The following is a 21,461-nucleotide window of genomic DNA, read 5'->3' on the forward strand; positions in this document are numbered from 1 at the left end:
AATTCCCCGTTTGACGAGAAGTATGTGTTTGATAGCCACAGCTCCAGGAGGCGGCACACATCATTTACACTCAGCGGGGTTCCTGCGCCGAGTGTGTCGTCGTGTTGTAGGGCATCTCGGGTAGCGGTCATCGCAAGCTTCACGGGGATTTGTGTGAAAAGGGACACCACGTCGAAGGAGACAAGGCATTCGTTGGCATCAAGGGTGGCTTGGGACACCAGTTCGATGCAGTGACTGGAATGAAGGATATGGGTCGCTGTTTTTCCTGCAATTGGAGATATGAGTTTGTGAAGGTATTCTGACAACAAGCAAAGAGGGGAACACCGGAAGTCGACAATCGGGTGCAAAGGGATCCTCGGTTTGTGGACTTTGGGCAGGTCGTAGAATGCTGGAGCCGATCCGTTGGTGCTCATTAACTGAAGGTAGAGGTTTCGGAAGGTGGGGTGTTTTTGGAATACTTCTTTCAATGTTTTGTTTAGCCTTGCTTGAGTAGTGGTTGTGGGGTCCTTCTTCAATTTTTCATATTCTTGACTGCTGAGTAAGGTGGATATTTTCTCTTCGTAGTCCCGTCTGTCCAGAATGACTGTTGTGTTGCCCTTGTCCGCTGGGAGGATCACTATGTTGGTTGAGACACACTGCAGCACAGAACTTGACAGAAAAAAAGAACAACGCACGATATTCAAAGAACTCATCATGAATGGCTACCCAAGAGACATTATTCAAAAAACCATTCGGCGTCAAAAACACAACATTCATCAAGAAATCAACGCACAAAGACCAACGCCACCACCAAAATACGTCACTTTACCTTATGTCGGAGGTGTCAGCGAAATCATCGCCCGAATCCTGAAAAAATCGGGTCTCCAGGTTGCGCACAAGCCCAGAAACACTGTTGCGCTTTGCCTACCTGTTCCCAAAGACCGGCCGCCGAGAGAAAGAGCCCAAGGCATTGTCTACAAAATTCCATGCGCCGACTGCGACGCAAGCTACATCGGCGAAACCAAAAATTTCAAAGAAACAATTCGGCAACATAAAAACGACGTCCGCAAATTCGCAAGAGAGCGCAATCCAGTAGCCAAACATTCCGAGGACTCCGACCATGGAATCAACTTAGAAGAAACCCGCATCCTCGGAACCGAAACAAATTACCACAAAAGGCTCCTTCTGGAATCCTGGCATATCCAAAGCACCCCGAACAATATCATCCGCAGAAAAGGAAACCTACCCCCAGTATATGCCCAGGGACTTCGCTCTTCAACTCAACGAAAAAAATGTCGCCATTTACCACCTCCGTGCAGTGTGCCAGCGTGACTAACAGCCTAAACCCCCCTCTCCCCCTCTCCCGCGCCTTTCGCGTCACAGCTGTCGTTCCTTTGACCCCCCCTCCATACTTAAAAGACGCTAGCTACTGCCGTCAGTCACCCCTGATAAAGGAGCCGAGTCGGCTTCGAAATGTTGGGTTAAAGTTAAATTTTTGGTTGGAGATGTGCAGTTTATTATAAGTCTTCAAACTCAACCAGACAGTAAATCTGTCAAAATGTTTAGTTTTGTTATATTCTGCGCATTTCTTTATTACCTGAAGTAAACTGAGTAAAACCTGCCCAGCGTGTGTCAACCGTTTCTCGGTGACATATTTGGTGGAGCAGCTGGTTAACGGCCCATGTACCTCAAGGACACCCTTGACGTCAGTTCCCAACGCGTGGCTACAATACCAGTCCACAAGGCAAGCCGCCGCCTGCGTGGCCTACAACCCGAGTTCAGCCAACTCACAACATTGGTAAGGGCCATGATGTCCATTATGGCTAGCCAGACAACTCAGCATTCCGGGAAGGCCCCACCGTTCATTCTTCACACATTTTGGTCACCCCCATCGTTCCACAGTGAGAGGCTTGAGGACGTCGAAGACTGGTTGGCCATCTTTGACCGTGTGGCGGGCATCAACGAGTGGGACTGCGAGCGAAAATTACTGAACGTCTACTTCACACTACAGGACTCGGCCAAGACGTGGTATGAGAACCACGATGCTTCCTTCACCAACTGGGAGGTTTTTCGCCGAGAGCTCTTAGCCATTTTCAACACCAACACCATTTTCCACTCAACCCCCTGTTGACGGCGATCCCGAGCCACGCGGGACTAAGTTACGCGTCTGTGACGACCACGTATTGATCCCGTCAAGAAACGGCATGTTTGTTACTGTAGATTGCGATAACAGCACCGGAACTCGTGGCAGCGCTGAAACCAACATGTCGCTGCTCGTGGGTCGGCAAGTCTGTGTTGCTCGCGGAATTGTTGAACTGAACAATGGACAAACCAAACTTTTGGTGACCAATATTGGCTGTGAAGCTCAGTGCTTGCCTGGCAGAACAGCTATTGCGTATTTCGAAGAACTCGGCAAATTCACGGGACAGCACGCTTTGTCCGAAGTTCCGGCATCAATGGAAGCACCAACTAGTCCCATAAAAACTGAAGTGAACCCGAACCTCCCGTCTAATCAGAAACGCTGCCTCGAAAGCGTTATCCTGTCTTTCTGTGACTGCTTTGCCTCAACCTCCAAAGTTAGGCAGGCACCTCTCACAAAGCACTGAATTATAGTCGACCCCAGCCAGCGGCCTTTATGTCAGCCGCCTTATTGGATCTCTTCGAAGGAGCATGATGCCATTCACCGCCAAGGTCAAGAAATGCTCCAGGATGACATGATACAGCTGTCGACGACTCCGTGGGCATCGCGTGTTGTTCTCGTCGCAAAGAAAGACGGCAGCCTGCGGTTCTGCGTTGATTACAGACGTTTAAACAAAGTCACAAAAAGGAATGTTTATCCTCTGCCGAGCATTGATGACTTCCTGGACCGGCTGAGCCACGCCACATACTTTTCATCGCTAGATTTACACAGCGGCTATTGGCAAATCGAGGTGGAGGAACGCGACTGAGAAAAGACCACCTTTATTACACCGGGCGGTCTGTACGGATTCCGGGTGCTCCCTTTTGGCCTGTGCTCGGCTCCTGCAACCTTCCAGAGGATGATGGACACCGTTCTTGCTGATCTCAAATGGCAGTCCTATCTCGTGTACTTGGATGACGTTGTCATCTTCTTTGATACGTTCGAAGAGCACTTGAGACGCCTGCGCGCTGTGATCGAAGCATTTCGGTCGGCCGGTCTTTCTCTGAAGCCCGAAAAGTGTCGCTTCGCTTTGAAAGAACTGAAGTTTCTGGGCCACATCGTGAGCGCTAAAGGGGTTAACCAAGACCCTGATAAGACAGCTGCCGTGGCTGCTTTTCCTGTGTCCAGCGATAAGTGAAGTGTGCGCCGCTTTCTAGGTCTCTGCGCCTATTGTCGGTGTTTTGTGCAGAAGTTCTCCCAGATCGCTGAGCCCCTCACCCGTCTCACGAATAATTCCGAACCGTTCTTCTAGGGCCAGGAGCAACAGAAGGCCTTTGAAGACCTCCGAACTCGTCTCCAAAGTACGCCCATCCTTGGACACTTCGACGAGTCGGCCGACACTGAACTGCACTCCAGCAACATCGGCCTTGGTGCGGTCTTTGTGCAGTGGCAGGATGGTCTCGAATGCATAATCGCATACGCGAGCCGCACCTTGTCACGTTCTGAGGCGAACTATTCCACCACTGAAAAAGAATGCTTGGCAATTGTGTGGGCAGTGACCATATTTCGCCCGTACTTATATGGCCACCCTTTAAGGGTCGTCAATGACCACCACTCGCTGTGTTGGCTGGCGAACCTTAAAGATCCCTTGGGACGGCTTGCACGCTGGAGCCTTCGACTTCAGGAATTCGATGTCACCATTGTCTATCTGGTCGGAAGCACAGTGATGCCGACTGTTTGTCTCGTGCTCCTATCGAGGACCCCTGAGCTGACCCTGACGATAATTCTGTTTTTCTTGGCACCATCTCCACGGCCATTCTTACTCAACACCAAAGAGACGGCAGTGAACTACGGCCCCTCATTGAGTATCTGGAAGGAAGCGCTGAGTCTCGAGACCCCGCGAATCTTCTCATGCCGACTGTCGTCATTCTGCTTACGCGATAGCGTCTTGTATAAGAAAAACTACAGCCCGACGGAAGCTGTCTATCTACTCGTCGTGCCTATGGCCCTTCGCGACAAAATCCTGCAGGCGTGTCATGACGACCCATCTTCCGGTCACCTGGGTTTATGTAGAACTTTGGCATGAATACGGCAAAAGTACTACTGACCCAGGGTTGCTGTTGTTGTGAAGCGTTACGCAAGAACTTTCCTCCCCGCTGGGGGGCGTCTACAGCTTGCAGGCGTTGGTGAGTGGCGACACCACGGGTTCCCCAGCATCCGCAGGAATATCCCCGCAGGGGATGATTGTGAACAGTGCATCACCACGGACCCGAGTACCCGCGCCTAGCCGTGCGTGGCATCGCCGTGTCCGGTGAAAAGGGGATCCTGGTGGTTGAGCCGATGCCGAGCGTTTGGATAATTAAGGCCCCTCGGCGGAGGCAACACACCACTTTGGCCCCAGCTTCCTGTAGACGGCACCTCTGGCCTGACCCGGGGAAATCGGCAGTCGCCTTTTCCTATCCTCCCCTCCATCTTTCACTTTCCTATGTCTTTCTCACAACTCTCCTATCTCCTACTCACTTCTAGTTTCTTCCTTTTTTTCCCTGGCGGCGAGGGTTAACCTTGTGTGACCAACTACCCTGAGTTGCTTCATTTATTTGGTTATAGTTGGGGTGCACAGCTGGCGTCTGCAAGACTTGCTGTCAAGATCCTGTCCCGTCCCCTTGTTGGACTTCGTGGCGGGTGGCTGGCACCATGACTAAAAAACAAAATATTTTTTTATGGCTCCCCTACTTTCAAAACCTGATCGCTCTCAAAAGAGGGCGGAACAAGGCAGACAACTTCTTTCAAAAAAGAAAAGTAACTTTCCCCAAATATCACGTGATCCACAGTGAAGAACAAGATAAACAGGCAAGAATAATATCCCCCTTCCTTGTGGCAAAGTGCTTGACTGAAACCTTAGGCATTGGCTATAAGCTCTCAAAAATGGCCAGCGGCGACTTATTGCTCGAACTATGTGACAATTTCCAACACTCCAAGCTCTCCAACCTAACGTCCATAGGGAAAATCCCGGTCTCCATGACTTCTCATCGCTCACTTAGCACTGTCCGAGGCATAATATCCAAAAATGATTTTGTTCACATAACTGAAAAAGAAATGCTCAAGGGGCTCACCGACCAAGACATCATAGATGTCCACCAAATCAAAATCGGGAAGGACAATGAGGAAATAGACACAAAACACATGATCCTCACGTTCAACACCAGCACCTTGCCCGACACAATCGACGTGGGATATTTGAAAGTCAATGTAAGACCATACATACCAAACCCTCGCAGATGTTTCAATTGTCAAAGGTTCGGCCACGGCTCACAGAGCTGCCGCGGTCGCAAAACTTGTGCAAAATGTGCTTCGAATGATCACCAGTCTGATGTATGTGATGCAGCCCTGCGCTGTGCAAACTGTGAAGGACACCATGCTCCATACTGCAGGGCATGTCCGTCCTGGAAGAAAGAAAAAGAGATAGTCATCATAAAGACAAAGGAAAACATTTCATTTAAAAAAGCGAGAAGGCGTTTTGCGCTTACAATTACATTCTCCTTCACAGCAAAACCAGACTTCGCTGATGTGGTGCGCAGGGGCGTAGCACCACACAGCACTCCGGCACCTGCCGAGGCCGCTTTCACCGAGCCTATGGCAGGGCCATCCAAGCCCCAGGCAGGGCCAGCGAAACCTGCCCTGTTATTGCCAAAGCAGGGAGCGCTGGTCCATGGGTGGGTATCCCGCAGGACCTCCCCCCATCGGGAGAGGCCTGAAACTAACACAACCGCAGCTGCGCGGTCTTCCAGCACCTCTCCTGAGATGATGGATACAACATTCACTCCGCCTCCATTACAGCGCGGAACAGCTCTCTTGAGCGAAAAAAAGACAGGCCCCTCATAACGGGCCCACCACATAAGTAAGGCCCCTTTCATTTCCTCTCAAAAGCATAAACATGGCTTTTTTAATTCACTGGAATTGTAGAGGACTTATGCAAAATTACAGTGACATAACACATGTTTTAGGGTCAATGTTACCCATAGTTTTATGTCTTCAGGAGACCAATCTTGGTCCACAACATGTGCATATCCTGAAACATTATAAAACTTTTAAACGCGATCACGAGCAGGCAAATCGGCTCTCGGGAGGCGTTGCAATTGTCGTTCAAAGCGGCGTCCTTGCTCAAGAAATCAAGCTCAATACAAAACTTGAGGCGCTTGCAGTCAGCATTGTCAGCTAGAAAACACTAACAATCTGTTCCGTATACATTCCTCCACATTTTACATCTCCAGTTCATGATCTAGAAAAACTGATAGATGAACTTCCAGAGCCATATCTGGTAGTTGGGGATTTTAACGCTCACTCCCCTTTTTGGAGAAGCGAGCGCTGCGACTCTGGGGGGCAAACAATCGAAGATTTCGTTCTCACAAACAATATATGTCTTTTAAACACGGAAAAGGCCACATACTGTTCTCCAACCTCGGGCAATATGAGCTGTTTAGATTTGTCTTTTAGTTCTCCATCTGTTTTTAACGATTTTAAGTAGGACGCTATCAACAACCCATATGGCAGCGATCACCTTCCGGTATTAATCAGTTTGACATCCGCGCCAGAAATCATCCCAACTAAACCGCGACTTTGGAAGCTGCATTTAGCAGACTGGGAAAAGCCAGTTTAGAGGATATAGTTTTAGAAAACCTCAGCATCGATAAGATAAACGAAACGTTCACGAATTGTATAATTAATGCCGCACACTTAGCTATTCCTCCAGTCTTCAGGAGTGGTTCGGCAAAAACACAAAGTGTGGTCGACAAAGGAATGCAAGGAAGCAAAAAAACAACAAAATAGAGCTTGGGGCAAATTTCGCAGGTACCCTACACATGAGAATCTCGTACGTTTTAAAAAGGCAAGAGCAAAAGCTCGGTACGCCCGTTGCACAACTGAGAAAGCGTCATGGCAGAGTTACATTTCATCTATAAGCTGTCAAATAACAGCAAAGAAAATGTGGGAACAGGTTCGGAAATTAAATGGGAACATCTCACCGTTCATGATTCCTTTTTTGACAACACCTGGCATGCAAACAAGCATAGGGGAACAGGCAGACATTTTGGGGGAACACTTCGCGGCAGTTTCTAGTTCATCTCACTATACGCAGTCCTTCCTGAAATACAAAAGTATTGCCGAAAAACAAAGACTTCCAACAAGTGGAGGTGCAAACCAACAATACAACAATTTAATCACTCTCCAAGAAATAAATGCTGTACTGTCTGCCGGCAAAACAACTGCTCCAGGACCCGACCAGATACACTATCAAATGCTTGCCCATCTTTCCCAGTCTGCCATAGAGGCACTCCTGAATTTCTTTAACAAAATATTCACAGAAGGAAAAATACCTAAAGAGTCGAAGAAAGCCATAACAGTGCCATTGCTGAAACATGGAAAACCATCAACTTCCCCAAGTGGCTATAGGCCGATAGCCCTCACAAGCTGTTTTGCGAAATCTTTCGAAAGTGTCCTTAATATAAAATTAGCATTTGTTCTTGAATCTCGCGAGCTTCTTGATGTCCATCAATGCGGTTATAAAAAGCAATGCTCAACAACAGGCCATTTAGTTCGCCTCGAAAACGCAATAAGAGAAGCTTTTATACACAAACAGCACTGTCTTGCCGTTTTCTTCGATATGGAGAAAGCGTATGATACAACCTGGAGGTTTGGGATCCTCCGTGACCTGGGCGACCGAGGTATCCATGGTAGGATGCTAAACTGCCTCACTGACTTCCTTTCCGGCCGCTCATTTCAAGTACGCCTGGGATCAACCCTGTCCTGGAGCTTCGTTCAAGAGAACGTGGTTCCTCAGGGGTGTATTTTAAGCATGACATTGTTTAATATAAAAATGAATTCAATAAGTAAAATAATCCCAAAGTCCATCCTGTATTCAGTGTACGTTGATGATCTTCAGGTAGCCTGCACATCCTCAAATGTAGCAACATGCGAGAGACAAATACAGTTGACAGTGAATAAACTAGTGACATGGGCAGATCAGAACGGTTTCCAGTTTTCCACACAGAAAACAGTAGTCATCCTTTTCTCGCTGAAACGAGCCATACAAGCCGACCCATTTATACACCTGAACGGAACACAGATGCCCATAAAAAATGAGCACAAATTTCTATTGATAACTTTTGAGAAAAAATTCAATTTCCTGCCTCATATAAACGCACTGAAAAAGAAAGCCTCCGGATCCCTAAATATACTCAAAGTACTGTCACGTAAATGTTGGGGTGCTGACAGGACATGTCTTTTACAAATTTCTCGCTCAGTGGTACGCTCCACTTTAGACTACGGATGTATAGTTTACGGGTCAGCTAGACCTTCGTACCTGGAACGACTAGATCCAATACATAATTTAGGTTTGCGTCTTTCCTCTGGTGCTTACAGGATGTCGCCCATAAATAGTCTTTATGTAGAAATCAACGAACCGTCCCTTACAGATAGAAGAACCATGCTCACATGCTCATACATTTTAAAAATCCGTTCAATACCCAAACACCTATGTTACCCAATAGTCACAAAGTGCCCATCTAGAACACTGTTTAACGACAAACCGCTCGCTATCAGGCCACTCCTCCTGCGTTTTTAAGAGATGTGCCAAATCCTCGGCATACTAGATACATTACCTGACATTGCTCGGAGACGAGATCCACTACCTCCATGGTACAATTTTCCTGCAATCTTTGATCTCACTCTTACTCAGTTCCATAAAAAACAAACTCTGCAATAACATATACTACAAGAATTCTTTGCACTCGAAGAAAAATACAGTAGTTTTACGCAGTTCTATACCGATGGTTCAAAAACGGACGTTTACGTAGGAAGCGCAGTGGTCCGAGGAAAGTCGGAAAAAACAGTATGACTTCCACAGTGCTCATCCATCTTCACTGCGGATTGTTACGCAGTCTGTGTGGCCATAGAAAAAATAGAAAATGAAAACCTTACCAACAGTATTATTTACACAGATTCCCTCAGTATACTTACAGCTCTGCACTCTAGAAATGCAGTCACTCCGATTCTTGGTGAGATCATACACAAGATAGTAACAGCGACAGCTTGAGGACAAAACATGAAATTCTGCTGGGTTCCCAGTCATGTCGGAATAAGAGGCAACGAGAGGGCAGATTTCGGCACTGCTAAAGCTCGTGGCAAGGAAATAAAGAAAGTAAATATTTTATGGATTGCATAAATTTAGTACAGCGTAAGTTAAGAGAAAAATGGCAGTCGGAATGGAACGGCGAAGTGAATAATAAACTACACTTGGTAAAGCCAGTTTTAGGTGAATTTAATTCATGTATGCGCCAGGAACGTTTTAAGGACGTGATTTTATGCCGTCTCCGGATAGGTCACACGCACCTTACACACAACTTCCTGCTAACAAAACAAGACAAACCTATTTACGAATGTGGAGATGATCTTACGGTTAATCACATTTTATTTTCATGTGTGCAACTGGAAACACTAAGAAAAAAGTATTTCACTGAATTTTATAATGAATGCATTCCTTTTCATCCAGCACTGCTCTTAAATGATAATGCCATTGATAACATAAATTCCGTTTTTAGCTTTTTTAAAGAAGCAGGGGTTCTTGAAAACTAAATCTTGAACCACTGGTTTGCTTTAGTACATGATACACCTCAGCCACTTTCTCATTCCTGAGAAGAAGGCTGAGGCTTTTTATTTCATTGGTTGGGAGTCTCGGGATCCTTGCCCAGGCAAGGTTAGCCGCTGAGGCTACCTGACCTTCTCTGGGGCTTTAACCATTAGCTATTTCCAGATTTCTTCTTCTCTGTTATTACAAGGCAGTTCAATATTTTTAGACCATCTACACCATCGACGATTTTTCATATTCCTAAACATTCTACAGACAACCAATTCTATACCTTGCGTTTGGCGCATGGTGGCCTTAGCTGCCTATGTGTCATAAAACCCAACACAACACACGCAAGAACTTTCTGCAAGTACCAGCGTCGCAAGACGCCGCCGACTAAGATAGCAGTTTTACTGCAGTCTATTGATCTGACTCAGGTCCCCTTCCATCAAGTCGGCATGGACTTACTCGGCCCATTTCCAGAGTCCTCGCTGGTTAACCGCTACATTGTGGTCGCCACTGATCACCTCAGCCGGTACTGTGAAACTAAACCTCTTCCCCGTGGTACTGCTGACGAAATTGCGAACATTTTATCCAAAACATCGTGCTTCGTCTCGGTGCACCCACTATTGTTTTAACTGACAGGGGAACAGCGTTCACCTCAGCCCTTACGCAGGAGGTTATGCGCCTGAGCAGCACCAGTCACTGCAATACAACCGCTTACCACGCTCAAAAGAACGGGCTCATCGAACGGCTCAACAAGACGATCGCCGACATGATTTCAATGTATGTCAGCGCAGACCACTATAAATGGGATGCCATACTCTCTTAAGTCATATTTGCCTATAATACTGCGGTCCAGGAAACGACACGCTTCACTCCATTTCGTTTAGTACATGGTCACAAAGCCATAACCATGCTGGATGCAGTGGTGCTTCCAGCTAGCACTAGCTGCTCTGTTATGGGTGCTGCCCAGTTCGTTCATTAAGCTGAGGCCACCCTCCAACTCGCTCGACAGCGCGTTCGGCACCAGCAAGTCCATGACACTCGGCACTATAACCTCCGCCATTGAAATGTGCGCCGCCGGCCTGGCAAACAAGTCTGGGTCTGGAGCCCGATCCGCATGCGAGGACGCTCTGAGAAGCTTCTACGCCGATACTTTGGCCCCTACGAGGTGCTCTGCCAGCTCAGTGAAGTCACCTACGATGTTCTCCCCCAAGGAACAGTTCGCTCTTCTAGACGGCCGACCTTCGAAGTTGTCCACGTCACACGGATGAAGCCGTACCACGCCCGCTAGCCCCTCACGCGTGTCTACACCGTACGCCAGACACATGCGACTGCCCTTGTTGTCCTGCCTCCCATTGCTGCCGCACCGAGTCGGTGTCTTTCAAAGAGGGGGAGTAATGCCACACTACTGACTCCTCTAGTGGCGCTGTATCGCGGCTAAGCTGTATTACCTGGCAGTCGGCAAGCCATGACCCATCGCGGGGCTAGATGTTTTGTCGTCTTCATCCCCCGAGCTGCCTTGCACGTCCTCACAGCGTCTTGCGCATATAAGTGAACTGAGTAAACCAGCCTTGCGTACGTCAACCGTGTCTCGGTGACAATACCTATAGCAATTGCACACTTACCCTAGTTCTCCATAAAGTCAGCAATAAAATTCCAATAAGTGTCAGGTAGGGAGCCACTATCTCGTCAATGCTGTTTACTTCCTGTTTACAGGAGGCATTGCAAGGCCTGGGTTAGGAACAGTCGGGGATAACAGTTAATAGAGAATACCTAAGTAATCTGTGATTTGCTGATGACATTGCCTTGGTAAGTCACTTGGGAGATGGATGGCAAAGCATGATCAATGAGTTAGGCAGAGCCGAATGGTATGTCTTAAAATTAACATGTAAAAAACCAAATAAATGTCGAACAGTCTCGCAAGGGAACAGCAATTCGCAGTTGCTAACGAGGTGCTGGTACTGATAAGGGAGCGCATTTACTTAGGGCAGGTAGTGGCCGCTGCATCTAGATCATGAGAGGGAAATGACTAGAAGGTTAAGAATGGGGTGGAGCGCATATGGCATGTTCTCTCAGATAATGAATTGCAGTTTACCAATGTCTCTCAAGAGGAAAGTATGCAACAGCTATATCTTACTGGTGCTCACTTAAGGAGCAGAAACATGGAGCCTAACAAAAAGGGTTCAGCTTAAGTTAAGGATAACACATCAAGCTTAAGAGACAACAAGAGGGTAGAGTGGGTCAGGGATCAAACACTGGTTAATTTTAGTCGAAATCGAGAGGAAGAAAGGGGCTTTGGCAGGGCATGTAATGCGAAGGCAAGATAACCGCTGGTCCTTGAGAGTAACGGAGTTGATTCCAAGAGAAGGCAAGGGTAGCAGGGGGTAGCAGAAGGTTAGGTTGGAGGATGAGATTAGGAGGGCGGATGAGATTAGGAAGTCTGCGGGGATAGGGTGGGCGCAGCTAGCAAAGGTCAGTGTTAATTGGAGAGACATGGGAGAGGCCTTTGCCCTGCAGTGGGTGCAGTCAGGCTGCTGCTGCTGCTGCTGATGATGATGATGATGATGTAGCCAATAATTCATAATATCTGTGTGTTATAACGAGGTTTGACTATAAATTGACTGTAATTGATATATATAAAATGAAGTGCTTTGATTTGAGAAGAAACTATTTCGGAAGATGTTTCGACTGATTTAAGACCACTCGGACGACATCCACAGCTTTCGCGAACAACTTTGGGCTATTACGAAGCATCAATCCGAGGTCGGCATCAGCGTCCCATAGAATTTGAATTAACAAGATTTTACTCTAAATACTGAAATAGAATTTTCCTGCCACAGCAAAATATGCTATGGCATTTGCATACAGATAGCATACAACCTAAACTGTGCAAAACACTAGGTTTATTGAAAAAAGTGCAGCACTTTCTGCCTCCTTGACTTGTAAGATGCATTTGCACGAAGCCATGAGAGACATGTTGCGAGGAACTACTCTGCCAGCCACGGTGAGCCTAGCCTTTATTTTAATAGCAGGATGTGTAGGGAGTACTAGTAATGATACATACTGTATATTGCCGATTATAAGTTGACCAGCCAACTCGCAACCCCCTTGTGGAAAAGAAATTTTGATTCCGAATATAGGTCAACACTGCCTTACCCTATGGCCCTAGATCTCCAAAAGTTTTTCAGAAGGCTGAATCTCACAAAGAAACATTTATTTGTCCACGAGACATCTCTCACAACTCGTTGCTGCTGGTTAGAAGGATGTAGTTGAGGCCATCGCCATCTTGTGAGGTACTCCTGCTGCTTGCCGTCAGAAGTGGTGCCGAGATGCCACATATGGAAAACGCTGCGCAGACCATGTTGGTTGGTTGTCCATACCAGGGATCGTTGACCCATTGCACCACTTCACTTAAAGCGACAGTGAGGAGAACTCTATAAATTTTTTTTAGCAAAATCTGATAGTTCGGCATTTTATGGCTTTGTTGCCGCTTGTCCGGGAGTGAAAGATGCATTTATTTTAAAGAAATTTGGATTCAAAGTTCAAAAAGTTTTTCCCGCCCTCCAGTTCAAACTTGGCCACTCTTATGAAGTCACGGCTGCAATAAGGAGACGAAATTCTCTACAGACACACCTGATGAGTTCTGAAAACACACATCGCAACTTTCTTCAGTGCATTCTTTCACAGCCAACACAAGCTGATCTTGAGGGACCGAATAAAACAGGTCTTGCACATCTACAGAGAACCCAAACCCAGTATCATCTGTGGTGGCGAGAAAATGCGTAACATCAGCAGATTTTTTAGTGAGGAAAGGGTCATTCAAGACGAGCAATTTTAGTTGCTTTTGCAAAAACTGGCTAACGTTTCTCTGCCACGATCCTTCCTCGCTAACAATTGTACGAAAAGGGATTTCTGGCTTATGCGTCTTAGCAGTAAAGAAAGCATTTAGGCTGTTTCCTCTGCTATTCAGTACATCCCTGGCAAGTGAGCCAAGATTACAGATCCTTACAGAAGTTAACGAACTTTGTCTTCACTCTAACGACACTTTTTTTGACAGGAACAAAGTTCTTATTGATTGCCGACTGTGCTTTCTCATTATACATTTTCTTCGGCAGAACAACAAACCCCGTCTCTTTGTCTGCTTGAACAAGCATGAGGTTATTTTTCTTAAACAGGGATACCACGTCATTAAGGTGTCTTTCGGTGTTCTGCGCTCCTATATCATTTGCAGAGCGCTTCCTCAGACAGTCCACGCCTTCTAGAAGACAACGGTTTCGATCCTCTTCATTTCTTGCTTTCAAGGCCATTTTTCTATTCACCGCTATCAGCTCAGGTGCTGAAACACTAGGCTCCAAGCCAAATTTAGGGCCTGAAATGTACTGTGGGGGTAGTCTATAGCATCCCGCTGACTTGTGGAAAGGTGTACATCGGCCAGACAGGCCGATATATTAATGAACGCCTAACGGAGCATAAACGCTCGCTAAGAACCGGCACCGGATCACATTTGCCGCATCACTGCAAGGACTGCGGCAAAGAAAAGAAAAAAATTTGTGAAGTGAAGCTCAAAGAAACTCAGATATTATGTAGGAGTAAAGATAAGACTGCCCATGAACTGCTAGAGCAGCCTGCCGGATTAAAAAAAGCGGGAGTTCCTGTGTCAGCACCCCATCGCTGGTCATTCGTAAGAATGAAAGTATATTTTTAGATAAATTTAGAAAGATTTGAATCACTTTTGTTCCCCCCTCTGTAGTATCGTTCCCCTCCTCGCACTAGTCATTGACCTGTTGTTTGTTATATTGTTTTTGTCCCCTTTCCTCCACGCCTTCCTCTTGGCTATAAATAAGCCGTTCTTGAATTCAATAAACAGTTGCAAGTAGCGCCTGTCTCGTGCCTTTCTTTTCCTGTGTGCTGTGTTTTTGTGCGCTTCATCTACTCAAGCTATGAACCAACTTGCCCAAGATAGTGTTCTGCTGTTATGTCAAACTGAATTACTGTTAATTTGACTATATTTGGAACATTTTTGGTAATTTGATTCACTAATTAATTCGTACTAATTAGGACCAGTAATTAGGCATCACTATTTAGTGCTCTACTTCCTCCAGTTCAGGTACTATCCATTGTTTGATTACATTCGGAGCATTTTTAGCTGTTTCAATCACTAATTACTTCTAACTAGGGGTCACTAATTATGTGTTACTATTTAGTCTTTTACTACCTCCAGTTCAGGTACTGTTCGTTTTATTACATTTGAAGTATTTTGGAAATTTAATTTAATGATTACTTCTCACTAATTAAGGGTCAGTAATTAGGTACTATCATTTGGTCCTTTATTACGGAGCATTTTTTGACGTTTTATTCACTAATTAGGGGTCACAAATTTTCTTTATGTATTTATTTCAAAATACTGCATGCAGCAGTGCAGTCCAGGCAGGAGATGGTTACAAAAGGTAAGCTTGCAAAGAACGCTCAAAGGTATTAATGTTAGTACATTCAACAACTGAAGCAGGCAGGCGATTCCATTGTTCGATTGTGCATGGGAAAAAAGATTTTTGGAACTGTTTAGTCCTGGCATTGTATGGCCTTATCACTTTTTTGTGGTTCAGCCTTGATGATCTTTGTGGTGCACAAAGTAAATACGAATCACGTGGCAATCCTGTTTTGTTATGATATAGTAAGTACAAAAATTTTAACCTGGCAATCTGACTGCGCATCTGGAGCGGCTCCAACTTCTGCTGCCTTAGCATATTAGTAACGGAAGAACGTTTCCGGTAATCGGATGGGATGAACCTGGCTGCATGACATTGGATGCGCTCCACCTGCTCGATGTTTTTTACATGACACGGATCCCACACAATAGAGGCGTACTCTAGGACTGGTCGAATCATAGTGCGATATGCTACAAGTTTTACCCTCGATGGGGACCCTTTTAATTTCTTGCGTAGGTAGCTTAATTTGCTGAATGGTTTCGAGCATATATCATTGAGATGCATATCCCATTTATGATTGGTAGTAATTGTCAGACCTAGATATTTAATGGATGTGACTGCATTTATGCATTGACCTCCAATTTTGTAAACGTATTGTAGGGGATGTTTCTTAGTTGTAATTGTCATTGATGCAGTTTTAGAAAAATTGATTTTCATCGCTCTTTGTTCACACCAGTCCGCGAGTTTACATAAATAGTGGCTGACAGGAAGAATTCTTAATGACGGAATAAATGACACAATCATCGGCAAACAATTTTACAGTGATACCTTCATCAACATTTGACTTCTCCAATTCATTTACTAACATTTTCATTTGCATTCAGTGCATTTTTGGTGTTCTGGCCGTTTTTATTCACCTAAGAAATTAACAGGCATCAGTTAGCAGTCGCTACTCATTCCCTCTGCACTGTTAATCAGTACTGCTCTTACGCTTCCGTCCTGTGCATCACATCACACTCTCCATGGTACCACCGCACTCAACAAACGCCAGCTTTTCCACTCAACGGTCCATAAAACGATTTCGCAATAAAATTCAGCAGGACATGTGTGCCATCTCCTGTGATTGCGGTCGATGTGTGGGTGCCGCTGGCACTGTCATATGGTTCAGATGCAGTACACTAGAGCCATGTTCACATTAGGTAGGAAACCGAACACTTGGTCTTGCTCTGCACTCGTGACTATTTTATCATAAGGCCTGCCAAACATGATACAAGCGCTTCATGTGCACGCACGGACTGAACAAACCCTAACACAGATAGCTATTGCCAGCGACAGTACTAAGTTTGATACACACATTTCAGCATCTTATTTCATGGCACAGAAAGTTTATGAAGCTTGAAATCCACAAAAATATATGTTTTGCATAAGAATGCTCTATTCAGTTGGCATAAATTGAAACCAAAACTACCCACAAAGTAACTTTCAGCTTTACCAATGCTTTTACCATCATCTATGAAGGTTTGCTATATCAGTGAGGCCCTAGCCAGCCCCAAAACATGCGCCAGCATTCAGTGCTGTGGATGGCCTACGGGCACCTGGACGAAAAAAACGTGCCGTGTGCAGCGTTGGGAGTAGGCGCACGAGGAGAAACGAGGAGGAAAGCGTCGCGCGAAGGAGAGTGTCGGAACTTTATATTATCAAGGGGCTTTAGGATTGGAGGCACCATGATTGGAAATATTGGCACGACCCCGTCGCCGTGTACTTCCAGTAATCTCCAGCTCTGGAATCCGAAACTACCACACCATTGGCTGTTTTGTTTGCCGCTAGTCAGCTGGCCCACACTGGACTCTGCAGTTTTATCACCTGTTCTCTCTATTTGTCTCCGACTGCTGGCTTTACGCGCTTATTGCTTTGACCTTCACATTCCTGCTCAAATTCTTGCACATTCGAATTCTTGTTTTTTAAGCAGACTCGCTTTCTGGAAAGTGTCGTGTAATTATGCGTGAACTGGGTGCAATATTATCCACGGCTTGGTTGAAACAACTTTTGACCCTGCACAACCCTGCAGTCTGGGTATAGATCGGCTCCGATTACAAGTCGACCCCCATATTTGGAAGGTCATTTTTTGGAATAAAAAAAAAAAAGCAAGGAAGCATAGATTTATAATCGGCAATATGCAGTAACACTCCAAGCATACCCTTTGCATCTGATATGCATTACTGTTATTTGGTGTGGGGTAATGGTACCAAGAAGTCAGTTGGCAGGTTGGTTATGCTGTAAGAAATGCAATACAAGCAGTTTCAAATTCCCTTCACAGTGGCCACACTTCCGAGCTATTCCACAATTTCACGGTTGCAAAATTTTCTACCCTCTGTGACCATCAGCTCTGGGTGTCTCTGAAATCAGAAATCCAGAAAAATAGAACATGACAGGCTGCTGCCAACTTGCAGATTAACATGTCATCTTGTTATACCCGCCATCATGAACATTGGCACGTTCTATTAGCGCGCACTCACTATGGTTTTCAGCCTGCTAAATAGCCCCATTTTTCTGCATATGAAATCATTTCTCTTGGTTATTCTACTCTTTATATGCACCATGTTGTGTGGGCCAGTCGAACTGCTCTGGCACAGCTTTTATTCCGTCTCCATCCCTCAGGAAACCTTGTGGGCAATAAACATGTGTGGAATAAAAGTATGTGCTGCTATATTTTTGTCAGCGGAGAGGTTGCACTTGATTTCGATGTTCCTCGATGAGATACGGCTTCAGACCTTACACAGCAGGAACTTCCAAGACATACCATCGTTCCCTGACCTAACCAAAGTGTCCGAGCGCTATCCACAGTCAAAGGCCGAATCCGGACAAAGTTGCGCTCTAATTGCTGATGCGAAATTTCAAAAGAGAAACCAGACATGCACGAATGTCATTATTGTGGTGGCTGTTCTGGGCATGTCACTCGCAAACTGTGGCCTCGTGTAGAGAGCTGCTGTGCCAACTTTACGCTAGCATGAAAGCACAAGCAGTTCTCCATAAATTGCACCAAAACTATTTGGAAAAGTTTCTTATCAGTGCAGTGTCATCGGAATAAAGGAGAGTGAAAAATCATGTCTCCTTTCTGGTGCTTCATTGAAAATTAACCCACTTTTTGTTCATTTGTGGTCAGAAACTGGGGTCTTAATCGTGAAATAATCAAAAGCAGGGCCTTGGTGGTAACTTCTTTCATTCTTGTTGTATTAACAGTTATGATAGAAACACTCCACAACTGTAGTGTGAATGAAGTATGGGCTCTTGAATTTAGCTATATGGGCTCCAGAAGTAATTGCTTATGGGGTCTCTATTTATTTATCTTAGTTTATTCATTGCCACTGCTCATTTTGTTAATAATTAGCGAAAAAAAGATGTAAAATTTTTTCTCATTTTTTTTTCTGTTTGTATGCTTCATTTTTCATGCTGTTCCAATGTTTCATTGCTGAAATTGACCGGGGAGTACTCTAGAAATTGTTTCATGAACCACAACAGCACTGCATTGTGGGGAGACACTGGAGCAGTGGCCATTCTTGTTGGTGTTGTTAGTGCCTATTTATCAATAAAGTAACAATGGAAGGAGAAGGAAAGAACATTGCTAGCCGCGGCATCTGCACCTGAGCTGCGGACAGGGAGATGGAAAGAAAGGGGGGAGCGATATGGAGAAGGGATGGGGGTAATACCATATTTACCTGCATAATTTGTGCACTTTTTATTCAGAAATTAGGGCTCGAAGAAGGGGGTGCGCAAATTACGCGGGGATTTCGTGAGCGCGACTTAAAAAAACACCACAAAGGTCATAACACACGCAATATAGGTATAGTTTATGTTGCTGCGTATACGTCAGCACCCGGACCCGCACCCGGACCCGCACCCCACGCTGGCCACCCCCCGAAAAAAAGTTCACTCTAAATGAAAAGCCGCGCATCCCCCCCCCCCTGTGGGATGGCATGAAGGTGCATGCATGAAGCTGAATAAGGCGCTAAAACAGCGTCATTGCTTGCAGCCCAGCCAATTGTTCGGTAGTTCTTGATTCCGTAAGTTTGCTTTCGCAACTTCGTCCGGGATAGCAAGCGCGAATCAATAAATCAATTATCACACCACACAATTCTTTAACAGTACCGCGTGAGCGTCGACCAAACTGCTTGTCGGCGCCTTATCACGGTGCGGAGCTGCGAAGCTAGCGAGAATAGCCGCGTGCGCACAAGTTTTCCGACACAATGATTGTCGTCTATGGGCAAACTTGCACGTGCGTTTATTCTCGCTGGCTTTGCCGCTCTGCGCCATGATAAGGCACTGACAAGCAGTTTGAAACTTGCCGTATAGTTGTGATATCTCATCACAAGACACGACCAAACAACCAAACAAAAGCAGTCAGAGCCACCAAGAAAAGCGTAGCCGGCAGTCGAGTCACATGCATCAGCCAAACAAAAAGCGGTGTTGGCTCTTCTATCAGCTGCCGATCCTCCCTGGAAGCTCTGCTGGCTGTTCCGAGTGGTGATGCCGCTGGTGTCGCCGCGATTGTGACAGCGGCCTCCGACACCACCATGAACGCCCAGTGCACAAAAGATTCAAAAAGCCTTCCAAACAGACACGCGGAATAGCCGAATGCTATTGGGTAGAGCCATAGGATAGAGCTTGCGTGCATGATGGTGGTCTAGCACAGCGTGGTGCGTAAAATATGAGAGTAAAAGATGTTTTTTTTTGTAAACCCGGGTGATAACTTAAGGGTGCACAAATTATGCGCGTAAATACGGTATACACTACAGAATCTGTTTTAGTATCCTGGCTCTTCTTGTGAAGCAGATTTCTTCTGAACTGTCTTGGCCCCATTTGTTTTCTTGCATTCCTAGGGCCATACTACAGGTCAAGATATTGCTGGTTTTTCAAATTCGTTTCTCAAGAAATTTAAATTTCTTGTATGAAATGTCCTTCTCATTCTAGAGATGTCACTGCATCTCAAACATTTGTGCTTAGTAAAAAAAACAAATAAACACTAGGAATGCAGTGCATGTTGAAGCAGCCTTCTGCCGCATTTTCTTAACTCTGCAGCTTTTTCAGAAGATTTGCAGTGAAAATATGTATTATAAAACAATTTTCCAGAGATCTAAGAGTGAGAGTAGTATTAAATTTTATATAAGTAGTGTATCGAGAAATAAAAAAAACATTTGCTTAGGGAGGCAAGCGTGGGTGGCAGAGAGTCAAGTGGACGCAGGACGGGGCTGACCAGTGCTCTGCTAGTATAAGGGGCTACTTTGCATAGGTTGACCCAGGGTCGTGCATCTTGGTTCCAGCTTAATGGTGGCATCCGGCAAGTTTTTTTTAATCCACTGTGTTCTTGTTTTGAGCCGCTCATGTAAATGCCACAAGTGGAGTGACAGTGGATCTCGGTGCGGGGGTTTTGGAACTGGTATTGTCTAAAGATCTCCAAGGGTTATATATGAGTGGGCGATGATGATGACACTCCATTTCAGTTGGTTTTGGATGTCCTGTTTATGTTTCAGTGGACATCTGGTCGGTGGGCTGCATTATGGCTGAACTCATCACGGGCAAAACCCTGTTCCCAGGCAACGATCGTATCCTTTGATCAGTTTTTCTGTCCCAGCTGGTGGATGTTCATGCTGTGACTTGGAAAGCTGTGTGTTCATCATCACCCTTCACAGGGTACTACATTAGGGGGGGGGGGGGGGGGGGGGGTGACGTACGTAGGATAATACAAGAACAATGTCGAAGAGGTTGAAAAAAAAAGAACAAATCTAGTAAAACATATATACAAATATACAATGAGGGCAATTAGGACAACGAATACAATCAGTAACATCAAATGAGAACACAATTAAAACAGTTACAAAAAAAATCAATCGAGTAGAGAAGGGGATTTACAAACGAGTGGCTCAAGCACATCAAACTATGGGCGAGAAAAGAAATATAGACAAATTTAGTGTTCAAAGAAAAACAGTAACCGGTCTTTGAATTTGACAGGGTCACTTTCCATGACAGTAGAATCTGACAATTCATTCCATTCCTGTATTGCGATTGGTAGAAATGACTTATTAAAAGCAGATGTTGATTCATGCAGGCGCTGTATACTTAAGCTATTGAATAAGATGAACGTGCTGGTGGACGAAGAAAAGATTGGCGCAGATGCGTGAAATGATAGAATATCTTGTGAAAGAGGCATAGGCGTGATATCTTGTGGCGAAAGACCAATGAGGGGAGGTCCAGTGATGATTTTATGCTGCTGATACTGATTTTGTAGTCGTATTTTGAAGATATAAAGCGAGCG

The 21,461-nt window shown here is 45.5% G+C and overlaps 1 protein-coding gene across 15 annotated transcripts in view; it reads left to right on the top strand.

Annotated features, from left to right (window-relative positions):
* Positions 1–21,461, top strand: part of p38b (p38b MAP kinase) — a 210,742-nt gene that overhangs the window by 75,322 nt on the left and 113,959 nt on the right. For all 15 annotated transcript variants that reach the window (XM_077639063.1, XM_077639062.1, XM_077639064.1 and 12 more), the window contains exon 8: positions 20,680–20,751. In XM_077639063.1, coding sequence (XP_077495189.1) covers positions 20,680–20,751 — 72 coding nt within the window. The remainder of the gene's footprint in view (positions 1–20,679; positions 20,752–21,461) is intronic.

This window comes from Amblyomma americanum, chromosome 10 (genome assembly GCF_052857255.1).
Source record: "Amblyomma americanum isolate KBUSLIRL-KWMA chromosome 10, ASM5285725v1, whole genome shotgun sequence".
NCBI lineage: Eukaryota > Metazoa > Arthropoda > Arachnida > Ixodida > Ixodidae > Amblyomma > Amblyomma americanum.